The 13,730-nt window shown below is 33.7% G+C and overlaps 1 protein-coding gene across 2 annotated transcripts in view; it reads right to left on the bottom strand.

Annotated features, from left to right (window-relative positions):
• NCAM2 (neural cell adhesion molecule 2) overlaps positions 1–13,730 on the bottom strand; it is a 242,641-nt gene that overhangs the window by 93,730 nt on the left and 135,181 nt on the right. For both annotated transcript variants that reach the window (XM_052666931.1, XM_052666932.1), the window contains exons 7-8: positions 11,835–11,995; positions 3,894–4,039 (exon numbers count right to left, since the gene is read on the bottom strand). In XM_052666931.1, the coding sequence (XP_052522891.1) occupies positions 3,894–4,039; positions 11,835–11,995 (307 nt within the window). The remainder of the gene's footprint in view (positions 1–3,893; positions 4,040–11,834; positions 11,996–13,730) is intronic.

Here is a 13,730-nt window from a genome sequence, read left to right as displayed (position 1 = left end):
CTTTAATATACCTATAAGAGAAGGCAATCATATTAGCCAGTAATAAAAAAAAAAAAAAAAAAAAAAAAAGCTTTCATACAGGAAAAAATAATGGTCACAAATCACAAAGACAAAGATATCTCTCACTGATATTTACTCTTTGTTAAATCAGAATCCCATAAACCAAAGGATGCCTCAAATTTTGCAGTATTTTGTTCAATCCACTATGTTTAGGGAGGAAGAGAAAGGAAAGAAAGAGTTATTAACATAATTTGCACGTTACATAATAAGCTTTCCATATGTTCTTTGATCAAATTAATTTTGGTTTTGAGAAATTAAAATGCCACTGATTTTTTTTTCTGGCAAAGAAATCCTTCAGGCAACATTCCAAAGGTATGGAACTGTTAAACATTTCAGACAGCCATCCTATAACTAACCACACAAGCTCTACCTGCATTTTAGCAGAACAAGAGTAAGACTGAGCAGCTATATTCTAAAAATAATAAAACAATAATTGAAAATATTAACACTTTATGATTTTTATTCACTATCATGGTAATTGTTCTCGTGACAGCAAATCTTACCTCTTCTACTTCTTCTTCTAGAAAAAAAAAAAAAAAACCCACTACCATCCCCTCAATACTTGGTTCAACAAAAGTATTCATGAACTACAGTCTGCACCAATTTTTTTTCACTACTAAAAAATTCAAAAGATGAATTCACTGAATGTAGAAAACATTTTTTTTTTTATATTTATGCAAATAAGTCTGGTGACTGGACACTATTTCATGTTATAACACATATAATAAATAACTTGAGTTTATGATTGCCTATAAAAACCTCTATTTTTTTCAACTCACCTTTTGCTTCTCTTTCTTGTTGCAGGACACTGCTGTATTACTCAAGAAATACTCAACAATTTATTCATCATCAGTTTGTTTTCCTATTAACCTATTCACAATATTTGGTAGGAAAGGTCTAGTTAAGCAAGTCTTTCCTTCTTAGAGTAATGCAAAACCGCTTGGAAAATTAAGAAGCATTTTTTATAGCTTAAAACATAAAGTATTTCAGAACAGTTATTCAACATTCGGCAAAAGCCTGCCATGAGCAATACATTAAAAGTTCCTTCACTGGCAAGAACAAAATGAAACCATCTAACTACTTTTGGTCTTTTTATCTTTCACACACAAAAAACGATACCTATATAATACTGACAAGTCTAAAGAGCTTAATCACTTGTAGTTTGAATTAAGAATGTAATACCATACTATATGAGTACTGGACAAATAACAGATTTCAATGGCATCAATGTGTTTAGCTTGTTTCTGCAATTTTCTTTCATTTTCTGATGTAACTATTTTAGGAGTATTCCAAACATAAGTGAAAAAAACACATTTTTAACATTTGAACCAAGTGCAGACTTGATGCATTAGAAAGATTATCTTCAACTTGAAATAGTTAAGGAGGAGAGAGACTGTTTTGAATAATGAAAAACTACTTGGAAAAAGAAGAAAAAAGAAAAAAGAAAAAAAAGATGTTTTTCTTTAATGGAAATCACAGAACAAGAAAATGGTAGGCACAACCTCATATAAACTGCCACAATGCCAGAAGAGGTGGAGTAGGAGAACTGACAAGAAAAAACATTCTCCATTAGGACAATAAATCTAAGTAATTCCTTAATACATGTAGGTCGCTTTAAAAGTAATGCCTCCTATCTATTTCTATGGAAAATACAACAATGAGCACAGTAATACTGTTTGATAGAACAAATTCTTAGCCACAAAACACTACTTATCTACACAGTCACCACTAGCTATTTATTTCCACTAGTAGCGGACAACAACCTGTATGCAGCATTCAAAAAAATCTGCAGTGGTGGAGGCGCCCCACTATTTCACAGGAGCTATGATAGTGCTGTTGCTAGGAAAATGTTGCCCACACAGTCAAACTTTCATCAGCCCAAACAGATGGAAGTCAGATGGTGCCAAATCTGGACTATACAGTGGGTGTGATAGGACAGTGCACACAAGGATGACAACGTGCTCCGTGGTCTTCCATGGTATTGGGCCTGGCGTTACAGTGTTGGAAGAGAAAGGTTGTATTCTTCTTTGGCCTGACTGTGGAAGTTTATGCCGTTAGCTTGTCACAGTGTCACAATGTAGCAATCAGAGTTGATAGTTCATTTGAAATCTAGAAAATATAGAACGATTGCCCCTTTCCTATCTCAAAAGATTGTGTGTATCAGTTCACCTACTGAGGGCTGCATCTCAAACATTTTCTTCAATGAGTAATTCATATGTTGCCACAGCACGGACTGTCATTTTGACTCTGGCTTGTAGTGGTGACACCATGTGTCATCGTTCGTAATGATGCAATCCAGGAAATCACCATCTTCAGCTTCCCATTGGTTCAAACTTGAATAGTTTTTCTGCTATTCCTTTGTGAGCATTCATGGGACCTACCTGATGCAAACTTTGCAATAATCCAACACTGCCACCATTGTTTCCCACGCACTGAAGCCAATATTCAACTCCATACATAGTTTTCCGTAGTTGTAATCCCCTGATATATGTGGGTGAACTGATCAAGATGCTCTTCACAGTATGACAGTTGTGCATGGCTGTCTAAAATGTGGCTTGTCTTTCACAATGCTGTCGCCACTGTTGAACCGCACCACCCACTGTCTCACTGCGTTCACATCCACTGTTTGGTCTCCATGAACATTCAGCAAGCATCAACACATGTTGCTGAGTGCAATGTTTTCCAGCTGAAGGAATTCAATTCCATATCTTTGCTCCATACACAATTCCATGTCAGACAGTATTTCACTGTCAGACTGCTGCTCTGCTGTCCATTAAAATGTAATGGAATATTGGTGGGAAGGTTCAACCTCTACTGCCACACTATCAACATTCACCTCTGACATTATGGACCAACAGAATAAAATAGGAGGCATTACTTTCGGAACAATCCTTGCACAATAACTTCCTATAAACTCAGCAAACTTACTTTGTATCTAATTCCCTGATTGATCTGATCACTTTTTTTTTTTTTTTTTAAGTGACAGCTATTAATTTGCAAACATCTACAAGCAGACTGTTTAATTATTTTGCCTAAATTCAGAATTAGCAATCCATACAGATGCTATCTCACAATTCAAGTAGTGAAGACAAGATCTGTATTTTATCTAAGAAGCAAACTTTTGTTCAAATATTCAAAGAAAATTATTTTTAAAACACTCCTGAGAAACAGATCTACTTCATTAGGAATAACATTACACCTTTCCATTTTGCTTACCATTTAATCTCCTCACAACTTTTGTTCCCACAGCAACTGACTTTCTTCATTACAATCTTTTTCTACTCAACTTATTTTTGTAATAAAGCATGAAAATGGAAACATAATAGGAAAAATGGGCTCAATTTGTAGTAAAAGACAACCTTGCTCTTTGGCAGGAAAAATGTAAGAGAAGAGAAAAGTAAAAAAAAAATTAAAAAGTGAGGTGAAAAGAAGAGATTTCTAAACTATCTGGAAAAGATTTATTTATTTATTTATTTATTTATTTTCTTCAGACTTCAGTAAGCTCCACAGCAGTTTGAGAAATACTGGACCAATTCCAAATATGGTCAAGAAAATCTAAGTATTACCTTTCTAAAATTTTACTGGTTTTTTTTTTTTTTTTTTTTTTTTTGTGTGTGTGTGTGTGTGTGTGTGTGTGTGTGTATTTGGTTTTATGTTTTTATAATTTAAACGTTAATTTAAAATTTGGAATTTAAACATCTTTTTTATTACCTTAGGAAATATTAGTTCCTTCCAATTTCACTTAAAATTAATTTCAATTTCTGTAAGTTCACTTTCTGCTTATGAAGAGTAGCAAAACAATGTACATTTAGATATTGTAAAGGCTGATTTACCTTGTCACCTTCAGAGAAAGTTATTCCATCAACGGCCCTTTTCCAAGTAATCTCTGGAATAGGTTCTCCTTCTGCTTCACAGATGAGGGTGGCTTTCCCATTCTCAAATGTGGTTTCATTTTTAAGTTGTATTATTTGAGGCTGTACTGTTAAAATACAAATTATATTATTCACCTTGCATAAAGAATGTAATTTTTTTTTTTTTTTTTTTAATTTAAAAAAGTGCATTTATATTCATTTACTTCAGTTTACCTACAGGTTTAACATGACCATCTATAAGAGCAATCAGCTTTTCTGATTTCAAGTTGCAGAACAACTATTTCTCTGTGTTTGACAACCTGAACTCTCGACTAAGAATGGCTGCAAGACCCTGGGCTGCCTACTCCCTTGCTTCAGTTCAATGGGATAAGCCCTTATCAACAAGGCCCTTGCTCTGGCGGCCCTGTCACTGTGCTTTTCTCCTGGCTTCTTGTCTCTTAGGGAACAGGACATTTCAGGAATGAAACAAAGACTCAATGTCTCCATGGCAATTCTGAACACGAGTAGGTAGGGCTCTTTACTGGTAGGGCAATGTAAGATACAAAGAAGTACTTGGATCTTTCAAAGCCCTTCTCAGCAACAATTAAAACATCAGTACATTATCAACACTATTCTCATCACAAATCCAAAATACAGCAACGTATGAGCCTCTGTGAAGGAAATTAACTCTATCCCTGCTGAAATAAAGACAATACTGTTTACGCTGAGTCTTTAGAAATACCTAACTGCCTTACACAAACTGAGTTTAACAGTATCTCCTGATAGCAAACATACTGTACTATTAACACTATTAAGAATTGAAAAGTCCTGACACAATATTCTTTATGTATATGTATTTATATATATCTTTAGCTACTCTGTAAATTGGTGAAAAAATACATTTTTTAAAAGTCCAGAAACTGTTCATATTCTTCAGATCATTCCAGTTTACAGATACTGGTGCAGATACTGGTACAGCTCTCAAGCTATATAGTGTCTTGACAGGCTATTTACATTGCAATGCTACTTCCATTTAAATAGGAACACTTCTTAGAGGACTTGTCTGTACAATATCATAAAAGAACTCAGCTGCAGAACTATGCATAGAATATTACTCTCTTCCATTGCATTCAAGTATCTTCATAAAAAAAAATGTGTTGGCACTATATATTCAGTCATATTTAACCATTAACAAGCTTCTCCAAATATTTGCAAATTGAATGAGACACACATCTCATTGGAAAACCTAATATGTAACCCTGCAATAGAAATATGATTCAATATGTTTACGTTCAAAAGCAGTGAGCTAGGTTTCTATGAGTAAATTTAATAGAATATTTTCCATGCAATTATTTTGTTTTTGATGAAATGCTGCTAGATTATAGCCTACATGAAGCACAAAATAAACAGTGAGTGAATGTATCTTCTAATGGATTTTTAGAAGTACATACTATGCAGAAAAGTAATCATGTTACGTTCATAGATCAGAAGGGGAAAGAGAGTCATTCCAGTTAGAAGGGAAACTAGGATGTCATCTTTTCCAACTCCTTGCTCAAAACCGATTCAGCAAACTCTGCTCAGATCCGACTGATCACAGATTTGTTGAGGATTATCTTAAAAAAAATTCCAAGAATAGACTACACGATCTTTCTCACCAGCCTGATGCTGCAGTCCTATTCCATGAGGACATCCAGATCAGATTGATCACAGATTTGTTGAGGATTATCTTAAAAATTGTCCTCACAGTATAGATTTTTTTTTTTCCTTATATCTGGTATCATTTTTCTTTTTTTTTTTTTTTTTACCACTATTGAAATTTATTATTAGTGTCTCACAGATACTGCATTTTGTATCACCAAGAAAAATGATAAAACCAGGTTCAAATTTGCTATATCCAGATAGATCATCTTCTTTCATTTCTACCACATCATTCTTGATCTCACTTCTCACTCCTTATCTCCATAGCCATTCAGTTGCTTGTATATAGTCTGTTCATCCTTGGCTATTACAAAAAATCTACTTTATGTTAACTGTATAGAGATGAAAAACAAGTAATATTTTCCCTAGCAAAGTAGTGCTCTAATATCCTTCATTAAGATAAATCTAACGTGAGAGACTCCCTGCACGAGAAGAAAATATCCTGCGAGAGCAGGGTCTCTATAAATATCAGTTGGATCCATCTTTATTTAGTACATAACAAGGCAGTAAGCAAAGCATTAAGGTAGGATAGCAATTCAGTTGAGAAAAGCTGTAACTGCTCTCAGTGGTATAACTAAGGATGCTACTTTGAAGAAATAAGTAAAGAAGAATTTGAGATAATAGACAACATCATCATAATTATAGTATTAGCTCTCACTTCTAGGATCATTCCAATGTCAATGAAACATTCTATGATACTAAGCTCAGATACTCTATTTCTATAGCCATGCCTCCTGGCTATAGTATAAACAATTCTTTCTTTCTTTTGATATATTATCATTCTTGAAAACAAGGAAAAATGTATGGCAGATACATCATCCAAATAAAAGCATCACACATAGTATTTTACGAAAGAAATTTGCAAAATTTGGCATTATCTTCATCAGAACAATTGTTGCCCCACATACACATGACAATTTCATTTTCTCAGGATGATGCATCTTCTTCCAAAGTATATAATTTAAAGTATTTATATTTTTATCTCTCTGATTTATATTCTAAATTTCTTTAAAGTCTTCTTCAAATAGATTATTAGAAGGCAAAGTTTTAACTTGACATTTTAGACATGAAGGCTGACATTTAAAGGAACAAGCACTGATTAATCATCAAATGCATCTAGCTGACAGTTATTACTAGGAAGAAGCGCTGAAAACAGGAAAAGATATTATTTAATTGCTCAATTTTAATAGGTCACAAGCTATTGACTAATAGTTTGACAGCTTTTAAATTACATTTTGGGCATTAGAAAATATTAAAATACTTTTGCATAGAAATAAAAAAAACATTTATTCAAGAAAGCAAATACTATGACTGACAGAAATACTGAAATGGATTTATTTTTTTCAGTTCTTAAACTGTTCTTTTTAAACTGACATGATCATTTTCAAACTGAAATGGTATTTACTTTCAGTATTCTAGCAAAAAAGAAACAGATGAAAATAAAGGGTCTTGGACTGTCAGTCCAGAAGACCTCCCGGCCTTTGCTACTTTCTTTGGTCAAAATTATGCTTCAATTGAAGCATTTGTGTTATAATCATGGAATCACAACATATGCTGAGTTGGAAGGGATGCACAAGGACAATCAAGTTGTACTCCTGGCTACACATCGTACTACCTACAAATCAAACAATATCGCTGAGAGCATAGTCTAAATGTCCTCGAACTCTGACAGGCTTGGTGATGACAACAACACTGCCATGAAGAGTCTGTCCCAGTACCTAACCACCATCTCAGTGAAGAATTTTTTCCTATTATCCAATCTGATAATAATGTACTTAAAAAATTCTTAACCAAATGATCTGACCGAAATGAAAGCAGGTTTGAGCACTTCAGAAAGGAATTACGTTTGAGAAAGGAGTTATGCTTGAGCTTCATTAAAATGATTTTACTCGGAAGCCAGCAGTACTGCCTTTGGACATAGTCCTGGGCAACTTGGTGTAGGTGCCTCTGTGTGTAGCTGGGGACTTGGAGCAGATGACCTCCAGAGATCTCTTCCAAGCTCAACTATTCTATTATTCTCATCACAGTGCTCATCACTACAGATGTTACTTTTGAAATATTAGCAAGAGTGATGCTGCCAAAGAAAGAAATAATATTTGCTGGTTGGAAAGTTTGTTCTCTGAGCAGAGAAGTCTGGTCTTCAGATCTCTGCCACTTCCTCAATAATTTAGTTTAAAATTTCCTCCTTGGTCTCTTCTGAATTGATTTCAAACATGGGGAGAATACCTTATAAACTGACAGTTTATGCTCACTGCTGTGCACTTTACAGCCTCCCCTACAAAGCTTAAGAACATGGATAGCAATCTGAGACTCTATATCTGTTATTTGCTGTTTACAACTTATTTCTGGAAAATATATATAATTTAATGAATTCACAAAGTTCTAAACATATCATTAACAAGAGATTCAGCAGAACAAATAGAAAGCTTGAGACTGTCCTGATTATATCCCTTGAAAATAAATGCTATCAGTGCAAACATGGATTTATTATACGGTGAAATCATTGTCTGATATGCTGTTTTCCGGCACATCCACAGCTGAATCAGGTAGCAAAACTGCAACTCTGTCCTCCTGAAAATTGCTGGTACAATTTGAATTTTGTACATAAGCTAGAGCCCAACAAAGAAATATATAAACAATTGATTCTTGAAATTTGAGTCCTTTTGAGTCCTGTCTTAAAGAAAACAAAAAAAAAAAAAACAAAAAAAACCAACCTTGCTCATGCATTAGGACTTGATTTAGCACATGATAAATGCACTATTTGTGTACTATATGTGTACTACTAATTTCCACTTGAAGGGATTTAAGGCTTGTCCTCTGACAGATATGGCATAATCACTTTTATAGACAGCATCATTTTTATTTGAAGAATTAGAGTTGTTTCACACAGGTAAGAAAGGGAAGAAGGAATACAGAAGGCATATGAATGTTTAACACTGAATCTTCAATTGATGACTTGCACTTTTTGAAACTGCAGCTGGCGTGGGGATGAGCAAGCACAGATAGTTTTATAAACAATTACATAGTATTCCCTGTGCGGATGTATCAGTAGATTTAAACAAAGTGCACCTACACATGTATTGAATGCTACCACAGAAAACAAAGCAAAACATACATTTATCTGCTTGTTAAGATGAAAGAAAAATAACTAGATGTGTTCAAGGCACTGGAAAAATAAAACATGTGGCCATAAAGCTTGAAAATAGTGAAAAATGTAGGCAACCTTAACACCACATTTTCAGTATAGATTCTAGCCTGCCTGGTTAAAAGGTTCAGGGCTTCTCAGAGCATAAGAAAGCGAAATATTTTTATTTTAATTATTTGGAATAAGCATAAGAGGGGAAAAGTCAGAAGAGGTTGTTTACATTTTCTATCTTCTCATCTGTCTGATGACAAATCATACAGGAATGACAGTATATTCTTTCCACAATAATCAATTAAATTTACATTGCACACAGCTGAATAAATCTTCCTGCTATACAAGCTTCAGATTATACTTAAGAAAATCTGGGAAACAGAAATAGTATGTGGTCAGACGATACTATAAGCATGATCATTAAGAAATCTTCAGTGTCAGGGATTTCCCCTCTCCTCTAAAATTTATTATGGAGAACAAATAAAATGCATCAATCACAGTTAAAAACTGAAGGGAGCAGGGTGGAAGTATGTAGGACTTTATATATGTGTTATGGCTCCAGAAAAAGTCTGGATAACAATTTGATATGAAAATAAAATAGCTTTTAAAACACTGATACCTGAAGCAATTAAAAAAAAAAAAACAACCAAAAAACAAAACAAAACAAACAACAACAAGAACAACAAAACAGAAACAGAAACCAAAGTCATGTATGGAAAATAAACATCTGCAGATATTAGATGGCACTATGTTGACCACATCCATACCAAAATGCAGAGAACAAGAAATTTAAAATGGTGAATTCCATAACATTACTGTTATTATTACTGCTTTACAGTTAGCATTAGAGTCTTCAATACTGCCAGAGCCCTGATGTACTCATGGAGACAATAGTCTCAAGAAGCTTGAATTGTACATTAAGATTAGAGATAGCAGGTAGGTGAGATAAACAAGCTAATAGAGTGGAAAAAAAAATACATGTAATTTAATAGGTTATTTTAACATAAACTGTCTGTTTGTGAGCTACCGAGCTATAATAATTAGCCATCTGCCTTGCCATTTTCAGCCTGCAGTTTTTTCAATGCATAAAAGGGGAAGAAAAGTATAATAATGGTTGGCTGTACACACGTTGGCAAGTTTAATCTGGGTGAAAGACACAAAAGAAGGAGAGTTATTAGTAGGAGAAAATACAGCAACTCTGCTCCACATTTTCAGAGAGGTGATTTTTGTAAAGGAAATATTAGACTAAAATCCCAGTGAGCTTTTAAGACTACAAATGAGGTAAGAAGCTTATTTTCTGATACAAAGCCAAGTCAAACTGACAGTACACAGATTATTATAACCTAATTGAAATATATCCAATAGAAGAGCACACAGGAAAAGTAGCTCTAAATATACATACTCAATGATATACTCTAAATTACCTATAAAGACTCAGGAAAGAGACTTGGGAGACAAGTCCGACAGTTTTGTGGAAACAACAGTTCAAAACTCGGGAAGCCAGAGAGGAAAAAGAATGCAAAAATAGGTATAGAGAGAAATTTCTAACCTGGAAATTTTCATCTTATTAAAGAAATGAACTAGTGATGTAAAACTGCATTTGATGTAAAGAACTTGCAGAATTATACTTCCTTCTTTTAAAAAAAAAACTTAAAATGAGCCAAGGAAACGAACAGGCTCCATCCAGATTAAGCCAAAGAATTACTTTTTTTCATGCAAGAAAGAAATTACCTAAAGATTTTAGGAGCACAGGATGTTGTGAAAGCAAAAAGGAAATACAGATTCAAAAGGACTGAACAAACTCATGATATCTATTTAATCAATTAATTTTGCAAGAATAAAATTTAAAACTGTTTTATTTTCACTCTTTTGAAAAGTAATTCAGAAGATCACTCAATCACCACAGAACAATAAGTATCCCAATGTTTAGGCAACACATCTATGTATGTGTATGTATATGGAGGACTAGAAACTGCACAGTCTGGAACAATAAGGAGCTTCCCAAGGAAAGACAGGGAAAGACACACAGAGACAGTCAATCTGTTGAGTTTATAGATGGCTTCAGCCTCAAGCTTCAAATTCAGAAAACAGCATCAATCAATCCATCAGCTTCAAGTGAAAGACATCAGGTTAGCCTCTTCTGTTGGAACTGTTCTGCTTTGTATAGGTAACTACTAGTTTTAATAGGGATGCAAAATTTCATTTCCCATTGTCTTCAGTACATGCTTTAGATGTTCAAATATAAGTGATCTTCCTCTCTACTAAAAGCTGTAGTTAATTATATAGTGTAGAGGTACACTAACAATACATTGATACTATACATAAGAAAAAGTAAGTTTAAAAAAAAAAAAAATAGATTGCTTAATTTGCACCAGTTTCATAAATAAGCTATGGCCCTGATCCTGCAGAATGATTCTGAGGGAGATCTATATTCTTACAGATGTCTACTCTTATGAAGCCAAAACTACACAAATGCTCAGAAAACAGTCAAGTGTTCTGTGTAAAGGACACAGTCATGAAAACTTCGGGTTTTTCAAGATTGGGTAGTAGGGCATAGAAAGATAGTTAAGTTTCCATGTTTCTATTACTTTTTGATTTTGAAATTCTTTTTTCTTAATATCAGAGAATTTTTAGTGAGTATGCAATCATGTACTTAAAAAAAAAAAGCAAAACTAAAAAGACAAAAACAGATACAAAATCAGGAACACCTCTGCATGGTATTCTTCAAAAACAACAACAAAATGTGATTGAAAGGACAAATAACCACGTTGCCCCTTTCAATAGTTTTCTATTCTCTCTTTGGTTTTCTTGCAAGCAGCCATCTTCTAAAGGCAAACCAGAGTGAATTAACAATTTAACACACCATTGTATTGTATCTGAATAGTACAATAGTAAAGATAGCCTTTTCAAAATTGGATTCAGGATTAAAGGTTAAAGTGGTCAATAGCAAGGAAAAAGTTATAAAATTATAGAGTGGTTTCCTGCATCAGTAGACACACTGCAGGAATACTGCTCCATTGAAAATTGGGAAATATAATTTCAATTCCCTCTTGCGAAAGGAAGGATGGTACATTATATACAGTACTTACCAAAAACTTGAAGGAATGTCTGTCTTTTATCATTTCCTGCTTTGTTTTTAGCACTGCAGATATAAGGACCTGCATCAATATTTTTTATATCTCTTATTGTTAACTCTGTATTGCTCCCTCTCAATATGTATTTTTCATTTTCTTCAATAAGTTTACCATTCCTAAAAAAATAAAAAATAAAAAAATAAAAAAATCAGTGGGATCCAAAGTGCAATAGTGCACAATGAAAGCACCAATCAATTTTAAATAATCTTGTAAGAAAGTGCTATTATGCTGTTAAGAAAAATGCATTAACTCACGTGACATAAACGGGCAGTGTGTGCAGAAGGGAGTTAATATGGGCATGATGACAACTGTTCTGCTGGATTAGTGTCGTGTTTTTTTTTTTCCATAAGAATGTGCACATTCTAGACATAAGCAATGCATTCTGGACTCCATTTTGATGTTCAAGACCCCAGGTTCACAATTTTATTGTCAGATTCTAAAATATATGTATTAAAATACTATAACAGTTTTATTATTAAATTTTCATGACTTAATGGTAGAAGAAATACTTGTGAATAGAACTCTACTACATGACTTGCACTCAAGGAATCAGACAAATACATAGTTGTATAAATGAAACATTCAAAAGCACATTTTTAAGTTTACCATTGCAGTTCACATTAGTAATAAAGTATTGATTCAGAAAAATAATTTTATATTACTTACACATAGAGCCTCCTGGCACATAAAGAACTCTTCTGAGTTACTTCCTTTCAGATGTTGTTAGCTAGCCACAATTTAGTAAGCAGACATATTTCCAGACATTATAATTACCCCTGACCAGATGGTATAGAAATAATAAAACGTGTGAACAATTTTGAGGGCTGATCAAGGCTTGACCACTCCATCTCAGTACCTTGGCATACACAAGCTTATTGTAATGGTTTCTTCTAAATGGGAGCAATTCTAACTTAGGTTTTTTTTTGTTTTTTTTTTTCATTCTGACTCGTTTGATCTAGGATTCTTTTGTCCTTACTTATGTAGAATCACCAGTGTGTTCTCATATGCCTATGTGAAGACTGCCTGATTTTCATCAGCATTAATAAACTTGATGGCCAAGCTCTTTGTGAAAGGAAACCAATGCATATCCCTGTTTTCATGGCCATTTTACTTCAAGATTTGAACAGAAACCATGTTCACATTCTTTCTGCTCATAGAATGCTGATATATTGTTATACTTCATATTTTCTAAAATAATACTTTCCCTAAAAGTGAAAACATCATATATTGTTTGTTTTTTCCCCTCCTTGGGAATATTAGTGGTGTACCCTGGCATCTGTTTATCTTGCATTTCACTAACATTTTTGTTATTTTTCCACTTAAGTGTTTTCATAAAAATTACAATAATCTCTGTAGGAGACAAGAGACCATTCTGAGTGTCAAAAGTAGTGTCCAAGTGTCCTTCATCTCATCCATTACCTGTATCTATGATCGCATATGAGAAGAAATTAGATCATGAAGATTACCATGGACCTTCTAGGAAAAGGGAAGGTTCAGATTAACACTGATACGGGTGAACAAGAAAACACAATGTGTTAAAAGAAGACTGTTTCTTTTATTATTTCTTTTGTTAGGTACTTCTATGCCTTGTCGGTAGAGACATAGGGAACAGATCCCATTAAACTTTATTACTGTAAATGATCTCCACAAATGTAAACAATAACTGTGTTTTCCGTAGGACTATTCCCACGAGTAAACATTACTAGTTCAGGACCCATACGTTTAAATTATATTTCAGCCCCCACTAATTTATTTCTATTAGCGTATTGTTTCTCTGAAGGCCATGGTTTAATGTAATATCAGTTAAGCAGAGGAAGAATTACATTCCCTTAGTCCATGAAATATTAACAA

Source organism: Tympanuchus pallidicinctus, unplaced genomic scaffold, assembly GCF_026119805.1.
Source record: "Tympanuchus pallidicinctus isolate F22 unplaced genomic scaffold, pur_lepc_1.0 scaffold10, whole genome shotgun sequence".
In the NCBI taxonomy this organism is placed as follows: domain Eukaryota; kingdom Metazoa; phylum Chordata; class Aves; order Galliformes; family Phasianidae; genus Tympanuchus; species Tympanuchus pallidicinctus.
The sequence above is the reverse complement of the archived record's forward strand: the minus strand, read 5'-3'. Positions and strand labels throughout refer to the sequence as shown.